The sequence below is a fragment of the Culex pipiens genome, chromosome 3, assembly GCF_016801865.2.
Source record: "Culex pipiens pallens isolate TS chromosome 3, TS_CPP_V2, whole genome shotgun sequence".
NCBI classification, from domain to species: domain Eukaryota; kingdom Metazoa; phylum Arthropoda; class Insecta; order Diptera; family Culicidae; genus Culex; species Culex pipiens.
Window position 1 is genome coordinate 140,179,302 of NC_068939.1, and position 23,186 is coordinate 140,202,487.

General features: G+C 42.7%; 3 protein-coding genes across 3 annotated transcripts in view; 1 reads left to right on the forward strand and 2 right to left on the reverse strand.

Annotated features, from left to right (window-relative positions):
* Positions 1 to 167: 167 nt before the first annotated feature.
* LOC120425860 (circumsporozoite protein-like) lies at positions 168 to 10,539 on the reverse strand. The gene is made up of 2 exons (XM_039590483.1): positions 10,405 to 10,539; positions 168 to 1,172 (listed from the first exon to the last, which is right to left on the reverse strand). The coding sequence occupies exon 2, from the start codon at positions 1,164 to 1,166 to the stop codon at positions 168 to 170; it is 999 nt and encodes a 332-aa protein (XP_039446417.1). The 5' UTR covers positions 1,167 to 1,172; positions 10,405 to 10,539.
* Positions 10,540 to 11,698: 1,159 nt separating this feature from the next.
* Positions 11,699 to 14,188, forward strand: LOC120425867 (MAU2 chromatid cohesion factor homolog). The gene is made up of 3 exons (XM_039590489.2): positions 11,699 to 12,743; positions 12,805 to 13,267; positions 13,324 to 14,188. The coding sequence occupies exons 1-3, from the start codon at positions 11,813 to 11,815 to the stop codon at positions 13,784 to 13,786; spliced, it is 1,857 nt and encodes a 618-aa protein (XP_039446423.1). The 5' UTR covers positions 11,699 to 11,812; the 3' UTR covers positions 13,787 to 14,188.
* A 4,924-nt stretch (positions 14,189 to 19,112) lies between these two features.
* LOC120425859 (uncharacterized) overlaps positions 19,113 to 23,186 on the reverse strand; it is a 32,257-nt gene continuing 28,183 nt past the window's right edge. Inside the window, exons 6-8 of the mRNA XM_039590482.2 lie at positions 20,587 to 21,063; positions 20,291 to 20,525; positions 19,113 to 20,223 (exon numbers count right to left, since the gene is read on the reverse strand). Coding sequence (XP_039446416.1) covers positions 20,078 to 20,223; positions 20,291 to 20,525; positions 20,587 to 21,063 — 858 coding nt within the window. The 3' untranslated portion in view covers positions 19,113 to 20,077. The remainder of the gene's footprint in view (positions 20,224 to 20,290; positions 20,526 to 20,586; positions 21,064 to 23,186) is intronic.

Sequence of the window (23,186 nt, forward strand, 5' to 3'; positions counted from 1 at the left end):
GCAGAACACATGGAATATTTTATTTACATCGGCACCTATTAAACAACTTGACTGCGAAATGGTTTTCTGGGGACAATTTCATTGGAGAAATCAAGACAAGATAAGGGGAGGGATATACAGAAATAAAAAACCAAAATGTATGGAATCAGTTTATAGCTGTATTTTCGCTAATATCTGTACTGGTTGGCCGGGTACAGTAGCTGCAGCAGTGCCTGCATTACCTGCGGCGACGGTGACGGCGACGGGGCCGGGGCCGGGAATGCGCCGTATCCAGCGTACTGGGCGTTCTCTACGGTTGGGTAATTAGCCCAATTCGAATGTCCAGCCTGGTAAAAATGTCCACCATTGCCCCCAACGTTCACTCCATTATTCGGCGCCAGAGCGCCGCCCGCACCCCCAACGATACCACCGTAAATAGGCGCAGTACCGCCCGCTCCGCCTCCACCATGGTGAATGGCCGAAACACCTCCGGCACCCCCACCAACATGGTGAACCGTAGCAACAGCGCCCGCGCCTCCGCCACCATGTTGAATGGCCGATACATCGGTCGCTCCACTATCGCCCGCTCCACCATCACCTGCTCCACTACCGCCCACTCCATTACCACCCGCTCCACTACCGCCCACTCCACTACCACCCGCTCCATCATGGTGAACGGCCGCTACAGCGCCCGCGGATTCACCGCCACCATGTTGAATGGCCGAACCACCGCCTGCTCCACCGCTACCAACTCCTTCAGCAACTTCTCCTCCCGTGGTCGGCAACAAAACACCGTTCCCGCCGTGGCGCCGTTCCACCGAATGGTCCGTTCGATCCCGAGAAACGTCACGCTCGGGCCCATCAGTGCGTTTATTCGGACGGGCGCGGCGATCGTGGTATGACACCGGGTAAGGCAGGTACGTTACGCATGTTTCAAGGAACGTTGAGCGCACCTGGCGGTTAGCAACCAGATTCTTAAGGTCGTTCTCACAGGCTCGAAGATTGTCGTAGAATTCGGCCGTGATAGAGACGCGGCGTGGAACCGTGCATGCGGCTTCCAATCCGTGCTCCTTGATCGCTTTGCCCAAGTTGTTTGCTGATTGCAGCAAAGCAAACAAGTCGACTGTAGAGACATTAATGATGGACCGCTTCCCATCTTTGTTTCGTTGGTCGTTGGGGTTGGACATTGCGATCTGAAAAATATAATAAAAGAATCTTCAGTAATGAAATGACTTATATTAGCATGACTGATGTCTTAAATGCAGGAATTCGAAAGCAAACTAGCAAGATTAAAAATAAAAGAAAAACGTTACTTAATCCACCCTTAGGCTAACACACCCCTGAGGGCTCCGGCCAATCCGGATTGTGGCCAGCACTGCCGAAATGTTGAATTTCATGTCCAGTATCAAAAACTATTAGAGTTTGACACCAAAATTCCTTAAACTCTAATGGTTCGGCAAATGTCCCTCGATCGGAACACCCCTGAGGGCTCCGGCCAACCCGGATTGTGGCCAGCACTGCCGAAATGTTGAATTTCATGTCCTGTATCAAAAACTATAAGAGTTTGACACCAAAATTCCTTAAACTCTAATGGTTCCGCAAATGTCCCTCGATCGGAACACCCCTGAGGGCTCCGGCCAATCCGGATTGTGGCCAGCACTGCCGAAATGTTGAATTTCATGTCCAGTATCAAAAACTATTAATGTTTGACACCAAAATTGCTTAAACTTTAATGGTTCCACAAATGTCCCTCGATCGGAACACCCCTGAGGGCTCCGGCCACTCCGGATTGTGACCAGCACTGCCGAAATCAAAAACTATTTAAGTTTTACACCAAAATTGCTTAAACTCTAATGGTTCCGCAAATGTCCCTCGATCGGAACACCCCTGAGGGCTCCGGCCACTCCGGATTGTGACCAGCACTGCCGAAATCAAAAACTATTTAAGTTTTACACCAAAATTGCATAAACTCTAATGGTTCCGCAAATGTCCCTCGATCGGAACACCCCTGAGGGCTCCGGCCACTCCGGATTGTGACCAGCACTGCCGAAATCAAAAACTATTTAAGTTTTACACCAAAATTGCTTAAACTCTAATGGTTCCGCAAATGTCCCTCGATCGGAACACCCCTGAGGGCTCCGGCCACTCCGGATTGTGACCAGCACTGCCGAAATCAAAAACTATTTAAGTTTTACACCAAAATTGCTTAAACTCTAATGGTTCCGCAAATGTCCCTCGATCGGAACACCCCTGAGGGCTCCGGCCAATCCGGATTGTGGCCAGCACTGCCGAAATGTTGAATTTTATGTCCAGTATCAAAAACTATTAGAGTTTGACACCAAAATTCCTTAAACTCTAATGGTTCCACAAATGTCCCTCGATCGGAACACCCCTGAGGGCTCCGGCCACTCCGGATTGTGACCAGCACTGCCGAAATCAAAAACTATTTAAGTTTTACACCAAAATTGCTTAAACTCTAATGGTTCCGCAAATGTCCCTCGATCGGAACACCCCTGAGGGCTCCGGCCACTCCGGATTGTGACCAGCACTGCCGAAATCAAAAACTATTTAAGTTTTACACCAAAATTGCTTAAACTCTAATGGTTCCGCAAATGTCCCTCGATCGGAACACCCCTGAGGGCTCCGGCCAATCCGGATTGTGGCCAGCACTGCCGAAATGTTGAATTTCATGTCCAGTATCAAAAACTATTAGAGTTTGACACCAAAATTCCTTAAACTCTAATGGTTCCACAAATGTCCCTCGATCGGAACACCCCTGAGGGCTCCGGCCACTCCGGAATGTGACCAGCACTGCCGAAATCAAAAACTATTTAAGTTTTACACCAAAATTGCTTAAACTCTAATGGTTCCGCAAATGTCCCTCGATCGGAACACCCCTGAGGGCTCCGGCCACTCCGGATTGTGACCAGCACTGCCGAAATCAAAAACTATTTAAGTTTTACACCAAAATTGCTTAAACTCTAATGGTTCCGCAAATGTCCCTCGATCGGAACACCCCTGAGGGCTCCGGCCACTCCGGATTGTGACCAGCACTGCCGAAATCAAAAACTATTTAAGTTTTACACCAAAATTGCTTAAACTCTAATGGTTCCGCAAATGTCCCTCGATCGGAACACCCCTGAGGGCTCCGGCCAATCCGGATTGTGGCCAGCACTGCCGAAATGTTGAATTTCATGTCCAGTATCAAAAACTATTAATGTTTGACACCAAAATTGCTTAAACTTTAATGGTTCCACAAATGTCCCTCGATCGGAACACCCCTGAGGGCTCCGGCCACTCCGGATTGTGACCAGCACTGCCGAAATCAAAAACTATTTAAGTTTTACACCAGAATTGCATAAACTCTAATGGTTCCGCAAATGTCCCTCGATCGGAACACCCCTGAGGGCTCCGGCCACTCCGGATTGTGACCAGCACTGCCGAAATCAAAAACTATTTAAGTTTTACACCAAAATTGCTTAAACTCTAATGGTTCCGCAAATGTCCCTCGATCGGAACACCCCTGAGGGCTCCGGCCACTCCGGATTGTGACCAGCACTGCCGAAATCAAAAACTATTTAAGTTTTACACCAAAATTGCTTAAACTCTAATGGTTCCGCAAATGTCCCTCGATCGGAACACCCCTGAGGGCTCCGGCCAATCCGGATTGTGGCCAGCACTGCCGAAATGTTGAATTTCATGTCCAGTATCAAAAACTATTAGAGTTTGACACCAAAATTCCTTAAACTCTAATGGTTCCACAAATGTCCCTCGATCGGAACACCCCTGAGGGCTCCGGCCACTCCGGATTGTGACCAGCACTGCCGAAATCAAAAACTATTTAAGTTTTACACCAAAATTGCTTAAACTCTAATGGTTCCGCAAATGTCCCTCGATCGGAACACCCCTGAGGGCTCCGGCCACTCCGGATTGTGACCAGCACTGCCGAAATCAAAAACTATTTAAGTTTTACACCAAAATTGCTTAAACTCTAATGGTTCCGCAAATGTCCCTCGATCGGAACACCCCTGAGGGCTCCGGCCAATCCGGATTGTGGCCAGCACTGCCGAAATGTTGAATTTCATGTCCAGTATCAAAAACTATTAGAGTTTGACACCAAAATTCCTTAAACTTTAATGGTTCCACAAATGTCCCTCGATCGGAACACCCCTGAGGGCTCCGGCCACTCCGGATTGTGACCAGCACTGCCGAAATCAAAAACTATTTAAGTTTTACACCAAAATTGCTTAAACTCTAATGGTTCCGCAAATGTCCCTCGATCGGAACACCCCTGAGGGCTCCGGCCACTCCGGATTGTGACCAGCACTGCCGAAATCAAAAACTATTTAAGTTTTACACCAAAATTGCTTAAACTCTAATGGTTCCGCAAATGTCCCTCGATCGGAACACCCCTGAGGGCTCCGGCCAATCCGGATTGTGGCCAGCACTGCCGAAATGTTGAATTTCATGTCCAGTATCAAAAACTATTAGAGTTTGACACCAAAATTCCTTAAACTCTAATGGTTCCACAAATGTCCCTCGATCGGAACACCCCTGAGGGCTCCGGCCACTCCGGATTGTGACCAGCACTGCCGAAATCAAAAACTATTTAAGTTTTACACCAAAATTGCTTAAACTCTAATGGTTCCGCAAATGTCCCTCGATCGAAAACCCCTGAGGGCTCCGGCCACTCCGGATTGTGACCAGCACTGCCGAAATCAAAAACTATTTAAGTTTTACACCAAAATTGCTTAAACTCTAATGGTTCCGCAAATGTCCCTCGATCGGAACATCCCTGAGGGCTCCGGCCAATCCGGATTGTGGCCAGCACTGCCGAAATGTTGAATTTCATGTCCAGTATCAAAAACTATTAGAGTTTGACACCAAAATTCCTTAAACTTTAATGGTTCCACAAATGTCCCTCGATCGGAACACCCCTGAGGGCTCCGGCCACTCCGGATTGTGACCAGCACTGCCGAAATCAAAAACTATTTAAGTTTTACACCAAAATTGCTTAAACTCTAATGGTTCCGCAAATGTCCCTCGATCGGAACACCCCTGAGGGCTCCGGCCAATCCGGATTGTGGCCAGCACTGCCGAAATGTTGAATTTCATGTCCAGTATCAAAAACTATTAAAGTTTGACACCAAAATTCCTTAAACTTTAATGGTTCCACAAATGTCCCTCGATCGGAACACCCCTGAGGGCTCCGGCCACTCCGGATTGTGACCAGCACTGCCGAAATCAAAAACTATTTAAGTTTTACACCAAAATTGCTTAAACTCTAATGGTTCCGCAAATGTCCCTCGATCGGAACACCCCTGAGGGCTCCGGCCAATCCGGATTGTGGCCAGCACTGCCGAAATGTTGAATTTCATGTCCAGTATCAAAAACTATTAATGTTTGACACCAAAATTGCTTAAACTTTAATGGTTCCACAAATGTCCCTCGATCGGAACACCCCTGAGGGCTCCGGCCACTCCGGATTGTGACCAGCACTGCCGAAATCAAAAACTATTTAAGTTTTACACCAAAATTGCATAAACTCTAATGGTTCCGCAAATGTCCCTCGATCGGAACACCCCTGAGGGCTCCGGTTACTCCGGATTGTGACCAGCACTGCCGAAATCAAAAACTATTTAAGTTTTACACCAAAATTGCTTAAACTCTAATGGTTCCGCAAATGTCCCTCGATCGGAACACCCCTGAGGGCTCCGGCCAATCCGGATTGTGGCCAGCACTGCCGAAATGTTGAATTTCATGTCCAGTATCAAAAACTATTAGAGTTTGACACCAAAATTCCTTAAACTCTAATGGTTCCACAAATGTCCCTCGATCGGAACACCCCTGAGGGCTCCGGTTACTCCGGATTGTGACCAGCACTGCCGAAATCAAAAACTATTTAAGTTTTACACCAAAATTGCTTAAACTCTAATGGTTCCGCAAATGTCCCTCGATCGGAACACCCCTGAGGGCTCCGGCCAATCCGGATTGTGGCCAGCACTGCCGAAATGTTGAATTTCATGTCCAGTATCAAAAACTATTAGAGTTTGACACCAAAATTCCTTAAACTCTAATGGTTCCACAAATGTCCCTCGATCGGAACACCCCTGAGGGCTCCGGCCACTCCGGATTGTGACCAGCACTGCCGAAATCAAAAACTATTTAAGTTTTACACCAAAATTGCTTAAACTCTAATGGTTCCGCAAATGTCCCTCGATCGAAAACCCCTGAGGGCTCCGGCCACTCCGGATTGTGACCAGCACTGCCGAAATCAAAAACTATTTAAGTTTTACACCAAAATTGCTTAAACTCTAATGGTTCCGCAAATGTCCCTCGATCGGAACACCCCTGAGGGCTCCGGCCAATCCGGATTGTGGCCAGCACTGCCGAAATGTTGAATTTCATGTCCAGTATCAAAAACTATTAGAGTTTGACACCAAAATTCCTTAAACTCTAATGGTTCCGCAAATGTCCCTCGATCGGAACATCCCTGAGGGCTCCGGCCAATCCGGATTGTGGCCAGCACTGCCGAAATGTTGAATTTCATGTCCAGTATCAAAAACTATTAGAGTTTGACACCAAAATTCCTTAAACTTTAATGGTTCCACAAATGTCCCTCGATCGGAACACCCCTGAGGGCTCCGGCCACTCCGGATTGTGACCAGCACTGCCGAAATCAAAAACTATTTAAGTTTTACACCAAAATTGCTTAAACTCTAATGGTTCCGCAAATGTCCCTCGATCGGAACACCCCTGAGGGCTCCGGCCAATCCGGATTGTGGCCAGCACTGCCGAAATGTTGAATTTCATGTCCAGTATCAAAAACTATTAAAGTTTGACACCAAAATTCCTTAAACTTTAATGGTTCCACAAATGTCCCTCGATCGGAACACCCCTGAGGGCTCCGGCCACTCCGGATTGTGACCAGCACTGCCGAAATCAAAAACTATTTAAGTTTTACACCAAAATTGCTTAAACTCTAATGGTTCCGCAAATGTCCCTCGATCGGAACACCCCTGAGGGCTCCGGCCAATCCGGATTGTGGCCAGCACTGCCGAAATGTTGAATTTCATGTCCTGTATCAAAAACTATTAGAGTTTGACACCAAAATTCCTTAAACTCTAATGGTTCGGCAAATGTCCCTCGATCGGAACACCCCTGAGGGCTCCGGCCAATCCGGATTGTGGCCAGCACTGCCGAAATGTTGAATTTCATGTCCTGTATCAAAAACTATTAGAGTTTGACACCAAAATTCCTTAAACTCTAATGGTTCGGCAAATGTCCCTCGATCGGAACACCCCTGAGGGCTCCGGCCAATCCGGATTGTGGCCAGCACTGCCGAAATGTTGAATTTCATGTCCAGTATCAAAAACTATTAATGTTTGACACCAAAATTGCTTAAACTTTAATGGTTCCACAAATGTCCCTCGATCGGAACACCCCTGAGGGCTCCGGTCACTCCGGATTGTGACCAGCACTGCCGAAATCAAAAACTATTTAAGTTTTACACCAAAATTGCTTAAACTCTAATGGTTCCGCAAATGTCCCTCGATCGGAACACCCCTGAGGGCTCCGGCCACTCCGGATTGTGACCAGCACTGCCGAAATCAAAAACTATTTAAGTTTTACACCAAAATTGCTTAAACTCTAATGGTTCCGCAAATGTCCCTCGATCGGAACACCCCTGAGGGCTCCGGCCAATCCGGATTGTGGCCAGCACTGCCGAAATGTTGAATTTCATGTCCAGTATCAAAAACTATTAGAGTTTGACACCAAAATTCCTTAAACTCTTATGGTTCCACAAATGTCCCTCGATCGGAACACCCCTGAGGGCTCCGGCCACTCCGGATTGTGACCAACACTGCCGAAATCAAAAACTATTTAAGTTTTACACCAAAATTGCTTAAACTCTAATGGTTCCGCAAATGTCCCTCGATCGGAACACCCCTGAGGGCTCCGGCCAATCCGGATTGTGGCCAGCACTGCCGAAATGTTGAATTTCATGTCCAGTATCAAAAACTATTAATGTTTGACACCAAAATTGCTTAAACTTTAATGGTTCCACAAATGTCCCTCGATCGGAACACCCCTGAGGGCTCCGGCCACTCCGGATTGTGACCAGCACTGCCGAAATCAAAAACTATTTAAGTTTTACACCAAAATTGCATAAACTCTAATGGTTCCGCAAATGTCCCTCGATCGGAACACCCCTGAGGGCTCCGGCCACTCCGGATTGTGACCAGCACTGCCGAAATCAAAAACTATTTAAGTTTTACACCAAAATTGCTTAAACTCTAATGGTTCCGCAAATGTCCCTCGATCGGAACACCCCTGAGGGCTCCGGCCAATCCGGATTGTGGCCAGCACTGCCGAAATGTTGAATTTCATGTCCAGTATCAAAAACTATTAGAGTTTGACACCAAAATTCCTTAAACTCTTATGGTTCCACAAATGTCCCTCGATCGGAACACCCCTGAGGGCTCCGGCCACTCCGGATTGTGACCAACACTGCCGAAATCAAAAACTATTTAAGTTTTACACCAAAATTGCTTAAACTCTAATGGTTCCGCAAATGTCCCTCGATCGGAACACCCCTGAGGGCTCCGGCCAATCCGGATTGTGGCCAGCACTGCCGAAATGTTGAATTTCATGTCCTGTATCAAAAACTATTAGAGTTTGACACCAAAATTCCTTAAACTCTAATGGTTCGGCAAATGTCCCTCGATCGGAACACCCCTGAGGGCTCCGGCCAATCCGGATTGTGGCCAGCACTGCCGAAATGTTGAATTTCATGTCCTGTATCAAAAACTATTAGAGTTTGACACCAAAATTCCTTAAACTCTAATGGTTCGGCAAATGTCCCTCGATCGGAACACCCCTGAGGGCTCCGGCCAATCCGGATTGTGGCCAGCACTGCCGAAATGTTGAATTTCATGTCCAGTATCAAAAACTATTAATGTTTGACACCAAAATTGCTTAAACTTTAATGGTTCCACAAATGTCCCTCGATCGGAACACCCCTGAGGGCTCCGGCCACTCCGGATTGTGACCAGCACTGCCGAAATCAAAAACTATTTAAGTTTTACACCAAAATTGCTTAAACTCTAATGGTTCCGCAAATGTCCCTCGATCGGAACACCCCTGAGGGCTCCGGCCAATCCGGATTGTGGCCAGCACTGCCGAAATGTTGAATTTCATGTCCAGTATCAAAAACTATTAATGTTTGACACCAAAATTGCTTAAACTTTAATGGTTCCACAAATGTCCCTCGATCGGAACACCCCTGAGGGCTCCGGCCACTCCGGATTGTGACCAGCACTGCCGAAATCAAAAACTATTTAAGTTTTACACCAAAATTGCATAAACTCTAATGGTTCCGCAAATGTCCCTCGATCGGAACACCCCTGAGGGCTCCGGTTACTCCGGATTGTGACCAGCACTGCCGAAATCAAAAACTATTTAAGTTTTACACCAAAATTGCTTAAACTCTAATGGTTCCGCAAATGTCCCTCGATCGGAACACCCCTGAGGGCTCCGGCCAATCCGGATTGTGGCCAGCACTGCCGAAATGTTGAATTTCATGTCCAGTATCAAAAACTATTAATGTTTGACACCAAAATTGCTTAAACTTTAATGGTTCCACAAATGTCCCTCGATCGGAACACCCCTGAGGGCTCCGGCCACTCCGGATTGTGACCAGCACTGCCGAAATCAAAAACTATTTAAGTTTTACACCAAAATTGCTTAAACTCTAATGGTTCCGCAAATGTCCCTCGATCGGAACACCCCTGAGGGCTCCGGCCAATCCGGATTGAAGCCAGCACTGCCGAAATGTTGAATTTCATGTCCAGTATCAAAAACTATTAGAGTTTGACACCAAAATTGCTTAAACTCTAATGGTTCGGCAAATGTCCCTCGATCGGAACACCCCTGAGGGCTCCGGCCAATCCGGATTGTGGCCAGCACTGCCGAAATGTTGAATTTCATGTCCAGTATCAAAAACTATGAAAGTTTGACACCAAAATTACTTAAACTTTAATGGTTCCACAAATGTCCCTCGATCGGAACACCCCTGAGGGCTCCGGCCACTCCGGATTGTGGCCAGCACTGCCGAAATCAAAAACTATTTAAGTTTGACACCAAAATTGCTTAAAATCTAATCCCAACTGAATGTAACGTAATTAAGGAACGCACCCTTAAAAAACACGTATTGAGTGAGCGGGTCTTCACGGGTCATTTTGTTAATCAAACCTGTTTCTACATTAATTTGATCGAGAAATTAAAAGTGAGAGTGTATGCAACATGGAGTTTAACTTTCTGTGAAGTTGCTGTAAAGATTACCACGGCCCTTTTAAAAGTTTATTTCCATGTTGCACGCACACACTCTCACTTTAAATTTCTCGGTAAATTGTATCCACTTACCTTTTTCTCAAAAACGTTCAATTAACCAGTTCGCACGAAAAATTTAGCACGGAGCACAACACCACAACTGGATTGAAATACTTCCTTACGACAAATGATTTGATGTTGATTTCAGGGATGCTGGTTTTGTTTTTTGACTATCTGGCAGCTCTGCCAACCGTTACCACAGTTGATTATTGCTGTCAAACGCCAAACCTTTTAAACCAATCACATGGCGCCAGATGATGATGGAATGTGAATTTCGTGGAGTTAGACAAGGAGGTCGAATTATTGGGCATAAACGCCATTAATGCCCAAATTGGTTTAATTGGACTTTGTACACGCTTTGTAATGACACTTTTAAAAAACTCCAAACAACGCGACTTTCAAAGGGTTTTAATAGACAATGCTGGAAAATAAAAACATTTTGAAATGTTAAATATTCAATAGGGGTTCTTACCATAAAAATCAAAAATTTTGCTGTTATTGTTATCAATAAAGTTTATTTTTAAATTGTTCAAACTATTTTGACTTGTAAAATTTTTCGTTAAGTTAAGTTAAGTCTTATTAACAATCCTAACTGTTTAGTGTAAGGTTCAAAAACAGTTGGAATCATTAGAATTACTCCACAAAAACGTCATCATTTGACGATCAGTTTGTTAAGGTTTTGAATAGTGCCGTAACTACATTTCTTTTAGTAGTGATATAGTTTGGACTATTCCCCCGATGGTTTTTGATTATGGGGAGGGTATTAGTTGGGCTGTCCCGCCCGTGTGGATCAATCGGACCGCGCACTGGACTCCAATCCAGAGGTCGCCGGTTCGAATCCCGCGGCGGGCGCTCTAAAATTCTTTGTGTAAATATGGGTATTCGGCGCTCCTTGCCATACTTTCATACACTTAGGAGCCCAGGGCGGCGAAGTCCTTGTAGATAAAAAGGAAGACACTAGTGGATGGTACTAGCAATGGTGACCGACAGCTATAAAGTCAACTTCATTAGTGGGCTTTAAAGGAAAAATGTGTGGAGGTTCGAAAAAACTAGCTGAATATTTGAAGTGTCATTCATATGTTTATAGGACCTAATAAAAAAAAAACTCTAGGATTGAAAATAAGGAGTTAGATTCACGTTTTTTTTTGTTTGTCTGTGCACACAGATGGCGTTATTTCAGGTTTGAGTCTAGGAGTACATAGTTCTCTCATTGGCCGCTAGGGGTGCTTGGGTGAAAAAAGGAGCCGCCGGAAAAAAGGAGTTCGATTCACACAAGTATTTTTTGGCAACACTGGCCCAACAAGAAACGTCAAACTTTGAAAAACAACAACAAAAACAAAATCCGCGTCGTCGTCGTCGTCGTGGAAGCTGTCCTTTTTTTCGCGGCTTGCGTGCCAATTCCCTGCTCGGTTGTGGTCGATTCCTCGAAACCGGCCGCGCTATGACGTCCTCCCAGGACGCGTGCTACATTTCGCTGCTGGGACTGGCCGAGTACTTCCGCACGTCGTCGCCGCCCAACATCAAAAAGTGCATCCAATGTCTGCAGGCGTTGTTTACGTTCAAGCCGCCGCTCAAGGTGGAGGCCCGGACGCATCTGCAGCTGGGGCAGATTCTGATGGCTTATACGAAGAATACCGAGCTGGCGCGGAATCATTTGGAGCAGGCGTGGATGCTGTCGGAGAATATTAATAATTTTGACGACGTCAAGTTTGACACGGCTAGTTTGTTGGCGCAATTGTACCAGCAGCAGGAGCAGAGTTCGCTGGCGAAGCCGGTTCTGCGGAAGGCGATCGAGCTGTCCCAGCACAATGTGTACTGGCACTGTAAGCTGCTGTTTCAGTTGGCGCAAACTCACGCGACGGACAAGGAGTATGCGCTGGCGTCGGAGCTGTTGGCGGTTGGGGTGGAATCGACGGACGAGTCGAACGCGACGTATTTGAAGTCGTTGTTTCTGCTGAGTCGTGCCATGATCATGATGATCGAGCGCAAGAGCAGCGACGTGCTGGCGATTTTGAACCAGGCCGGGACTATCATTGATAATGCGATTCAAAACATTCACCTGAAGGAGTACCTTAAGGTGTTCTTCTTCGTGCTGCAGGTGTGCCACTATCTGCAGCTGGGCCAGGTGAAGACGGTCAAGACCAGTCTGAAGCAGCTGCAGCAGAGCATCCAAACGATAATGGCGCCGAACTGGCCGTCGGACGAGCAAATCTTCGGCCAGAACAGTACGGAAATGTTCATGTGGCTGCCGAAGGAGCAGCTGTACGTGCTGGTGTATTTGGTGACGGTGTCGCACTCGATGATGGCCGGATACATGGACAAGGCGCAAAAGTACACGGAGAAGGCGCTGACGCAGATTGAGAAGTTGAAGTGTGAGTATTTCCGGAATTGTTACTCGATTTCCTTTTGCTCATTTAATACTGTTTCTTCCAGCCCAGGAGAACAAACCGATCCTGGCGGTGTTCCAGATCATCCTGCTGGAGCACATCATCATGTGCCGGCTGGTGATGGGCAACAAGTCGCTCGCCATCAAGGAGATTGCCCTGGCCAAGGACGTCTGTCTGTCGTCGTCGCACAAGTTCCTGCTCAAGAAACATTCCCCCCAGCTGCACTGTCTCCTGGGCCTTTACTCGATGTCCGCCAGCCTGTTCGACCACGCCGAACGGCAGTTCTACACCTGCATCCAGGAGACGACCGAGCGGGACTTGAAGCTGTTTGCCAACCTGAACCTGGCGATCGTGTATCTGCGGATGAAGCGCGAGCCGGATCTGCGCGCCATTCTCGACCAGGTCCAGCAGGAAAATTCCCTCTGCTCCAACAGCCAAGCCCTGATGGGAAGCTTCTACTACGTGCAAGGCTTGAACGCGTTCCACAAGAGCAGCTTCCACGAGGCAAAGTAAGTAGAGGTGAGGTGACTTCCAAGACATCACTTAACCCTCCTTCTTCTTTCAGACGCTTCCTCCGCGAGACCCTCAAGATGGCCAACGCGGAAGACCTGAACCGGCTGACTTCCTGCTCGCTCGTCCTGCTCAGCCACGTCTTCCTCAGCATCGGCAACTCGAAGGAAAGCATGAACATGGTGACGCCGGCGATGCAGCTCGCCTCCAAGATCCCCGACATCCACGTGCAGCTGTGGGGCAGTGCCATACTGAAGGACCTTCACCGAATGCTCAAGGAGCCCGCCCTCGAGCAGGAAGCGTACAACAACCATCTGAACTTTTCCCAAAATCTGATCGCCGACCAGCTCAAGTGCACCAAGTTCCAGGAGCACACGCTCATCAACTGGATCCAGGGCGATCCGCCGATGCCGATGCTGACGACGCAGGAGCCGATGATGGGCGAACCGTCGCAGGCGGCTGCGGCAGCAATGCGCGTTGCGGCGGGAGCACCTGGCCAGCAGGTCATCTTTCAGTAGAGCGTGTTTGTGTGTGCGTTTCTGTGTGTCTTTATGATATCTTCTACATAATAAGCTCGAAAAGTGCGGTTTGAGTTTTTTTTTTCCCACGATCATGCATCCAGTTTAACGTATCGAGTCGACACTTGATGAAATACATTAATCCTACCCACAAATAGCAAAAGTTGTTTCATATTGATAAGGCACTTCTGATCTTTCCTTCATCTGGGGCGTATCGGGATAGCAGTTTTAGCAATATTTTGCCTAACATTTTGCTTTTTGAAGTGGTTTCGGTTAGACCAGATTCAGAGCAACAAAAACTGTTCAATCATTCCCAAATTTAAAGCTTTCAAGTGCTCTAAAACGTGCTGTCCCTATTCAGATTGTAGTCCCGTTTCGCCCCAGTTGACGGTATTTGAAAAATCGAAACAAGTACGAAAGATTCAATTACATTCGAAAAAACTGCCCATATCTCGAAAACCGAAGCAGCATTTTATCAAAAAAGTGGTATTTCGATTGCGTATTTAAATTGGCATCAAAAGATAAGGCAAAAAAAAATCTCAGACCACCCTCTCTAGTGGACAGTCGCCAAATAAAAAAAAACTGCTACTGTTTGAAAGAATAATGAGCAATTCCAGCCCAAAACAGGAATTCTTTAGGTACTTTTTTCTCGACCCTCTCCGATTTCAATGAAACTTTGTAGACATGTTATCCTAGGCCTATATAAGCCATTTTTGTGTATATGGAGCCAGTTACACTCGATAATGACATTTGAGAAGGGCGTAAGTGTTTTAAATATTTTTGTATTTCGTAATTTAAATATTGATTTATCTCGAAGCCGTTGCATCGTATCAAAAAGTGGTCAAAGACAAACTTGTAGGAAATTTGACGGGCTTTCCGAAAAAATACACTGAAAGAAAAAAACACTCCCCCTTTATGAGATTTTTTAATTTTTAAGTTTAAAAGTCAAATTTGAAGGTGAGCCCACAATTTTTTTTCGCTCAAAATTTTTGTGAAAATAGCCTAAGACGTTACAAACAATGCAGGATGGAGCAACTCACCTTAAAAAAATACAAAAATCATTAACTGAAATTGTTTTTTTGAAAAGTGCCCTAAACTTCAAAATATTCAGAAGCCGAATACGGGAATCGATTCTCCAGACAATTTTACATAAAAGTTTCCATATTGACCATTGTCCTAAGTCCAATCCTTGTGAAGTTACAGCGGTTTTAAAAATAAACGTTACTTAATCCACCTTTAGGTGGTTGGTGCCTTCCTCGCATATTTTTATCAAACTATCTGAGATCCGGACTCAAAAAAGTTTATTAAAAACACTAAAGTACTTATAACTTTTGATAGGTTTGTCAGATCTTCAATTTTTTGGGCTTGTTGGAAAGGTCTTTTGATTACCTATCCAACGATGGGTCGCATAATAGATCCGGACAACTTTTTAATCAAAATATTTGAGATCCGGCCTCAAAAAAGTGTATAAATAACACTTAAGTGCTCATAACTTTTGATGGGGTTGTCAGATCTTCCATCTTTTGAACGCGTTGGAAAGGTCTTTCAAATAAATTCCTAACAATATGTAGCATGACGGGTTTTCTTACAAAAACCACCCTTTTTTACAATATTTCAAACTTCAGCCAAATCGTTTTTTTAGCATAACTTTTGAAGTACTTTTCAAAACGTCATAATATTAACTAGGGTCTTGTGGGACCCCAAGACGGATCGAATGAGATCAAAACGGTCCAAATCGGTCCAGCCAGTCCGGAGATAATCGTGTGCATATTTTTCGGCACGGACTCACATCCAGACACACGCACAGACATTTGTTCAGATTTTGATTCTGAGTCGATAGGTATACGTGAAGGTGGATCTACGAGGTCATATAAAGAAGTTCATTTTTCAAGTGATTTTATAGCCTTTCCTCATTGAGGTGAAGGCAAAATTGTTGAAAAAAGAGGTTTTTGGATGGTTTTTGGCAATTTCTATAAGACAGACTTAATTTTTCAGTCCCGAAAATATTTTTACCGGAAAGCTCGTCCAATTTCCCATAAGTTTGTCATTGACCACATTTCTATTGGATGTATGGGCTTACAGATATAAGCTAATTTATAATCCAGGTTACTTTACTACACTGAAAAAATATTATGTATGCAGTTATCGGCCTTCTGGTCGTCGGGGACCACCACAGGCACGGGTACGTTCGAACCGGTTACTCCTTGATTCTCGTTCTGTGGAAGACAAACAAAAAAAAAACGGTTGAAATAGAAAGTTTGAATTTACTGGAGTTGCGAAAGGACATTTGTGGATGGGTTTTATTCACGGGTTCACACGAATTTGAACATAAATTTAAAACGAAACTCACCATCGCCGCAGACCCATCGTCAGCGCTGATCTATGATACCTCGCTGTCGTCCAGGTTCTCGGTTCTTTCTAGGTTCAACTCCTGTAGAAATATAATTAAGGATTGATCCTAAATATATTGATCGTAATTTGAGGGTTTGAGATAAACTTACCTTACATAATTCAAAAGCTGTATCCAACAATGACTTCGGATTGTTTTTCATTATCGCTTTAATTCGTTCCTGCATTGTTGTACAATCCAGGCAACTGTGATGACAACGTTTGCACTTTGTAGCATCTAGGGTGTGTATTCTTAAATGGCTTACCAAGGCATTGTGGCTTACTGCACGGTGCCCGCACATTGGGCAATTCGTTACGAAGGTTTTGCTCTTCTTGGTGCAACACTCTTTCGCGTGTTTGCTAACGTACACAGAGAAGCAGTCATTGCAATACGTTAATAAGCTGCACTCCCCCGCGGGAAAACGGATTAAATGTTTTGTAAATGCATTCTCTTCACTAAACACACTTTTGCAGGATGAACACTTTCCGAATACAGCAAAGTCGCTTTCACAGAATTTGAACTGGTAATGTACAAAACTTAACGTTTCAGACAGTTCTTCGATTTTGTCCGTTGGATAAATTCCGTACTCTTCGCCTAGCCGCACCAAACTCCATTCGTTTTTCAATGTAGTCAGTACCAATATCTTGGTGTTAGTGTCAACAATAATTTTCTCGCTTTCGGTTTTTTTAAGTTTCATCAAATAATCCGCCGAAATGTTCTCAATCTTATCGAGCTCCTCATCATTTTGTCGTTGTTGACATTCAGTCGTCCTACCGACGAATGGACAAAACTTTCTGAAAATAATAGAAAGTTAATAAAAATATTATTAGTGTTATAACAAGCTATTTCAAAACAAATCGGCGTAGAGATAGTGTTTGACAAAGAATATAAAATAGTAGTTTATGCAACAAGTTGCAGAATGAACTAGATATTTTTAGCACACATAGTATTTATCCAACTCGGTAAACCACGTTGCATAAGAATAAGCATTATTGACCACCCGCAGTTGAGCAATTCTCTACGAAATCGCTCAATTTTAATTTTTGTATTTTTTAATCCGGCTGAAACTTGCAGGCCAAGGATTGATACCTAAGAGCATGCAATGGCACTGACCTTGTTGCGTGCTCTTCGGTTGACGTCCACGTAAGGAACATCCTGGAAGGAGCGCAACTTACTACATCCGTAGTCCTGTTAGATCATTCGAATTATCTTGATCAGAACAGTATAGCTCTGGTTCCTTGCGAGTGTCCTATTTTCTTACCTCCACGTTGGCTTGGTTTTCATGATGACCTAGCTGGTGGCCTGTGGAAACGGATCGTAAGCCTTTGACCAGCGAGGGTCAGAGTCGAGACGGCTAGAAGAAAGGGGCGCGTCAATGTGGGAAAGGGAAGTAATTTGTGATTGTAGACGGTATTGTTTAGATTCGCAGTATGTTGAGTCAACTGCTGTGGATGTACCTGAAACATCGCACAACGGGGTTTCTCTTCTCATCTTTCTCAGCTACCATCTATCTCCTATTTTTATTTTGCTCTACTGATTCGTACTTCACCACTAATTCTTCTGTTTACCATTTGGTTTTGATTTTATTAACTCTTGATTCTCGTATCTCTCAATGCTTGTCACTCTTTTTTTCCAAATAATGCTGCTTTAACAAACTGTGTGTTTTCTTTAAAATCAAGTCTAATTATCATTTGCCTATTCTTTGTTGATTTACTTCTTTATTTATTCATTTAAATAATTTTATATCTTGCCCATCATAACAATAATCTAAGCTTGTTTTTTTATCTCTATTTATTAACTATTGCCTTTTTCTACATCTACTACATCAAGCTTATTCTTTTTATTTTTTAACACACAATTATGATTCTCTTACTATTGCTTCTTTATAAAGTATATTCTCCTTTACTGTCTATTGTTTTCTAACAAGTGAGGTTCGAGCCCTTACTCAATTTATGGAATGATTGAAGGAATAACACAAATACTACTATTGTACATTTGCTATTTTTTTATAAAATGCTTAGGTCCAGAAAATTGTAACAAAACACCGCGACATAAGAATTATCAACAGATAAACACGACTTAACATTAGGGAATATTTCAGGAGAAAACAATACACAGTAAAATAACAATTAGTTTTTGAATTCAAACTAAAAATAAAACAGTTTTTGCTTTAATGAACGTTGCTAGGCACACTATAAATGGTTAGGCGCTTATACTTACATCAAACCCTACGTAATGTACCACCCCCGGCCGAGTTAAAATGCGTAACCGGAAAAGAAGGTGTGCATGCCTGGCACGAACACTCAAAGCGTGTTCTAGCGTGCTGCTCGTACTGACTCAGAGCAAGGGTGAGATGTAGGTGTAAGGGCAGTGCGTGTTCGTCGGGAACCTGGTGCATAAGATCGGTCAAGGCCCGTTCTTACACTGAAAATTGCGAATTGCGAATTTTTAATCCGGCTGAAACTTTTTTGGTGCCTTTGGTATGCCCGTATGCCCAAAGATGCCATTTTGCATCATTAGATTGTCCATATAATTTTCCATACACATTTGGCAGCTGTCCATACAAAAATGATGTATGAAAATTCAAAAATCTGTATCTTTTGAAGGAATATTTTGATCGGTTTGGTGTCTTTGGCAAAGTTGTAAAATGATACACGGTAAAAAAAATTTAAGCGATATTTTATTTAACTTTTTGTCACTAAAACTTGATTTGCAAAAAAACACTTTTTTATTTTTTGATTTGTTTTAGAGGACATCAAATGCCAACTTTTCAGAAATTTCCAGGTTGTGCAAAAAATCTTTGAGCGAGTTATGAATTTTTGAATCAATACTGATTTTTTCAAAAAATCGAAATATTGATCGCATAAATTTTTCAACTTCATTTATGTTGTTCGCTTATTTTCAAGGGATTATTTCTTTCAAAGTGAGTAGAATTGCTTTCATTTTAAAGTTATGTATTCCATAAAGACCACTGTAAAGACTACTTTGTTTTGCACGATAGATTGAATAAGCCATTTAGCTAATACATGTATTTGTATGAATAAATTTGAACTTTTGCGCTTAAGAGAGATAATCATAAGAACTTGCTTAAGGAACTCCGGAGTTCGCGGGATCTAAACAATGGCAACCACAATAAAAACAGACTTAAATAATTGAGCCACTTAAAAACTAAATAAAAAAATACTCTCGAAACCGCTCGACCCGGAGTTACCCTAATCACATCGATGCTTCACTACTGCTTGAACATTGGTAACAGCCATTTAGCTATAATTGTTTTGTTTTTTTTAAAGATATACTGTCATGAATATTGCTGGATTTTACACTGGAACAACACGCGATTGCCTTACTTTAATATTGGCATTATACTACTACTGATAAAGATACGATTTATTTGGTTTTGTAATTATTTTTAAGTATATTAATTTATGACACTATTTTTTGCAAGCGATTGTTTCTAAATATTTATTTAAAGCGACGAAATATGTTTAAAAAAGAATTTAAAGTTCCAATATTTTAAAATGATAAAAAAAATCATTTAGAAACATTCGAAATATTGGAATTAATGTTTTTTTTTTAATTTGATTTAAAAAGTCAAAAATAAATTACATCACAGACAAACATAAACAAATAATTGAACAATTTTATCAGAACGTCATCAAGCACGAACCACACAAAATGTGTGGTAGTTTCAACTGTCAAACACGTGGAAATGAGTTGTGGTGAATATAAAATTGCCGTGGTGAGTTTCGGATCATTCAAACTGACCGTTAAATTGCTGATTGGTGGAAAGAGATTTACGGACGCGATCGCTTGCAATAATTTTGGTGAATAATTTAGCCACGATATTAGCGAATAAAAAAATACAGACAAAACGCACCTTAATCTACAAATACGTACTTTTGTCAGGAGATTGTCCGTTCGTGCGTCTTGCGGTGGGTGTTCCGGTTGGCAGCGCTGCTGAACCGCCGGTCGCATAAATCGCAGCCGTAGTTCTTCTCGCCCGTGTGCACCTGCATGTGGTGCTTCAGCTGGTAGTTTGTGGTAAAGGCTGAAAGAAAGGATTTTGTTTTTTTTTTTTATGGGAACAAATGTTGAAAAGGCCTTTTTCTAAGCACCTTTTTGACACAGCTCGCACGCATAGGGCTTTTCGCCCGTGTGGGCTCTCATGTGCACCGTCAGGTGAACCTGCAGCATGAACGTCTTGCCGCACTCCTGGCAGCCGTAAGGCCTTTCCTTGGTGTGGGTTCGCATGTGGATCTTGAGGTCCCCATTTCCGGCATAGTTCTTCTGACATACGGTGCACGTCACGTTTTTGACCTTTTTCTCGCCCGTGTGTTGCCGCATGTGGTTCTGGAATTTTGTCATTTTCAACAAATATAATTTACTTTCAAAATTAAAAACAAAAACTAACCCTCAACTCTCCCTGGCCCGGATAGGCCTTTTCGCACAGTTCACACTGGAAAGGCCGCTCGCCCGTGTGGATTCGCTTGTGAATCACCAGATTCCCATTTTGGTTGAACCGCTTCAGACAGTACGGACACTCGTACGGCTTTTCGTTCGTGTGAATGCGCTTGTGAGCCGTTAGCTGCCAGCTGAGCGTAAAGCCCTTTTCGCACACGTCGCAGATGTGGCACTTCTCGCCGCGGTGACACTTGACGTGGGTGTTGAGCAGACTTTTGCTCCCGAACTGCTTCGGGCACAGCTCGCAATAGTACGGCTTCTCGCCGTCGTGTCGCCGCATGTGCACGTTCAGCAAGTTGCGCTCGTAGAAGCGCGCGTTGCATATCTCGCAGGCGTGGGCCTTTTCGCCGGTGTGCCGCAGCACGTGGTTCCGCAGCTGCTTCTGCTCGGCGAACCGGCGCGAGCAGTAGCTGCACTCGTACTTTTTCTGGAAAATACATTTTTTTTTTTCAATTCAATTCAATTAGTTTATTAGTACCTAAATAATCAATTTACAATTTCGTAATTCTTATAACCTAATAGAGTTTTAGAGTTCCTTTCAACTATGATTTGTACTATAGTTCATTTTGATGTAATTGGATATTCTTACATGGATTTGCCAAAAGAAAGAACCTTCGAAAGCCATATTTTTTAAACTATGATTTTAACCCTGATCTATAAAGGAGCTATTACACTACGGCAAACAAACAAACAAACTCGCACTTTTTGTCAGTTTGCCTACTTTGTTTGTACAAACGTTAGCCTGCATACATTTTGCCTTGTTTGCGAGTTTGCCGCAAACTGTCAAACACGAAAAAGTGCGAGTTTGTTTGTTTGCCATAGTGTAATAGCTCCTTAAGTCTAACTAACACACTGATTTCTTTCCCCACAGTTTTTGTTTGTTTTAGTGAATTAAACCTATTTTCCCATAAAAAAAAATCGGACAGGTTAATTATGGCGACTAGTTATCAAGCCGGGAGCAATGTTTTGAATGCGGGTTTTGGAGATTTTTGTTGGTGAGAGCAGACATGAACAAAAATTCAAAAAATCTGAAATTCTAAAATTCCAAAATTCAAAAAATCAAAAAGTACCTACCCAAATTTAAAAATAAAAAAAAATTTAAAATAATGTTTTTCAAATTGATAGATTTTTTATCTTTTTTAATTTGTTGAACTTAGTTTTTTTCGTCAAATTTAAAAAAATCATTTTTTTTTGTTTTTTTTACTTACTGATTTCTAGCCTTTTTTTGAATAGGCCCTGTAAACAAATGCAAACATTGAGTATGTACCTCGCACACCTCCATCGGACTAAGCGGGATACACTAAATGTTTACATTCGATCGTAGGACCTAAAGCCTAGATTTTAGTTTTTAAATTTGTATTTTCGTTAATTTCATAGATTAGGGGAACCATACCCTTTTTCAGTCTATTTCTATTATCGGCCTATCAGCACTTTGATTATGAATTACAGCTTTCATAAAGTGTTTTTGACTGTTCCAAAGTAACAAATAGCTCAAATAAAAATGAGCAAGCAACTCTCCATTGTTTATGTCAGGGGTGCCCAAAGTATGGCCCGCGGGCCAAACGTTGCCCGCAAGGTTATATTTTGTGGCCCGCGGACCCATTTTGTATGATAATGTAAAATGGCCCGTTGACCACTTGTAAGTGATTTTATACTTTTTCAAAATTATGGTTTATTTTAAGCTTTTATATGCTAATCTTTTTTATTTTTTTGTTAATAAAAAGAAAATTATGATTTATCAATATTTTGATCCCCACTTTAGGATACAAATAATTTGTTCAATATATTTTATAATTAAAACGGATAACGAATCTGATTGACTATCAACTGATACAGGTAGACAAAATGTGGAAATCGGAGGATCAAGTTTGCAGCAAATATTTTACAATGCTTTCGTCGATCAACCCACCACTCCACCATTATTAAAAAATTGACTCGAAAAACCAGGAGCAAAAATATATTTCCAAAAAACTTAAAAAAGGAAATTTAAGTGCATTCAGCTGAAATTAATTAAATATGCATTCCTTTGCATTTAAAATCATTTGAGCATGTTTGGGTTTGTTAAAAATAATTTGAATTTTAGTGTATTTTCGATGAAATAAATAAATGTTGTTTCGCTTTTTTTGAAAATAATGATTGCAGGATAACTATACGGAAGCTTAAAACATTTTCTAAAAGTTGTTTTTTCATTGAAATGTTGAAATTTTGGATCTCAACGATTTTTCATTAGCCACACTTAACTTATAGAAGAATTGTTCAACATGTAATGTCACCACCATTTTCGAAATATAAAAACATTTTTTTTTTTTTTTTGAAAACACAAGTACATTCTGCTAAGAACTTTTTTTTTTCAAATACCAGAAACAATAAAATCAACAATACCGATAGAAACTCTTTATTTTGTGGTTTCTATTATTTTGAAAATATTTTTTTTTTAAATAACAGAAATGTAATCTTTTACATTAAAATAACGTAATTTATTTTTTTAACAACCTTTTTTGCAAATTTGGCCCGCAAGCTCATTTGAGCTTAAAATTTGACCCGGCCTCC

Bases quoted from the DNA above. Each gene is read 5' to 3' on its own strand.
- LOC120425860 (XM_039590483.1), bottom strand. From the start codon at position 1,166: ATGTCCAACCCCAACGACCAACGAAACAAAGATGGGAAGCGGTCCATC.
- LOC120425867 (XM_039590489.2), top strand. From the start codon at position 11,813: ATGACGTCCTCCCAGGACGCGTGCTACATTTCGCTGCTGGGACTGGCC. The intron at 12,744-12,804 runs GTGAGTATTTCC...TGTTTCTTCCAG, and splicing joins GCAGATTGAGAAGTTGAAGT to CCCAGGAGAACAAACCGATC. The intron at 13,268-13,323 runs GTAAGTAGAGGT...TTCTTCTTTCAG, and splicing joins AGCAGCTTCCACGAGGCAAA to ACGCTTCCTCCGCGAGACCC.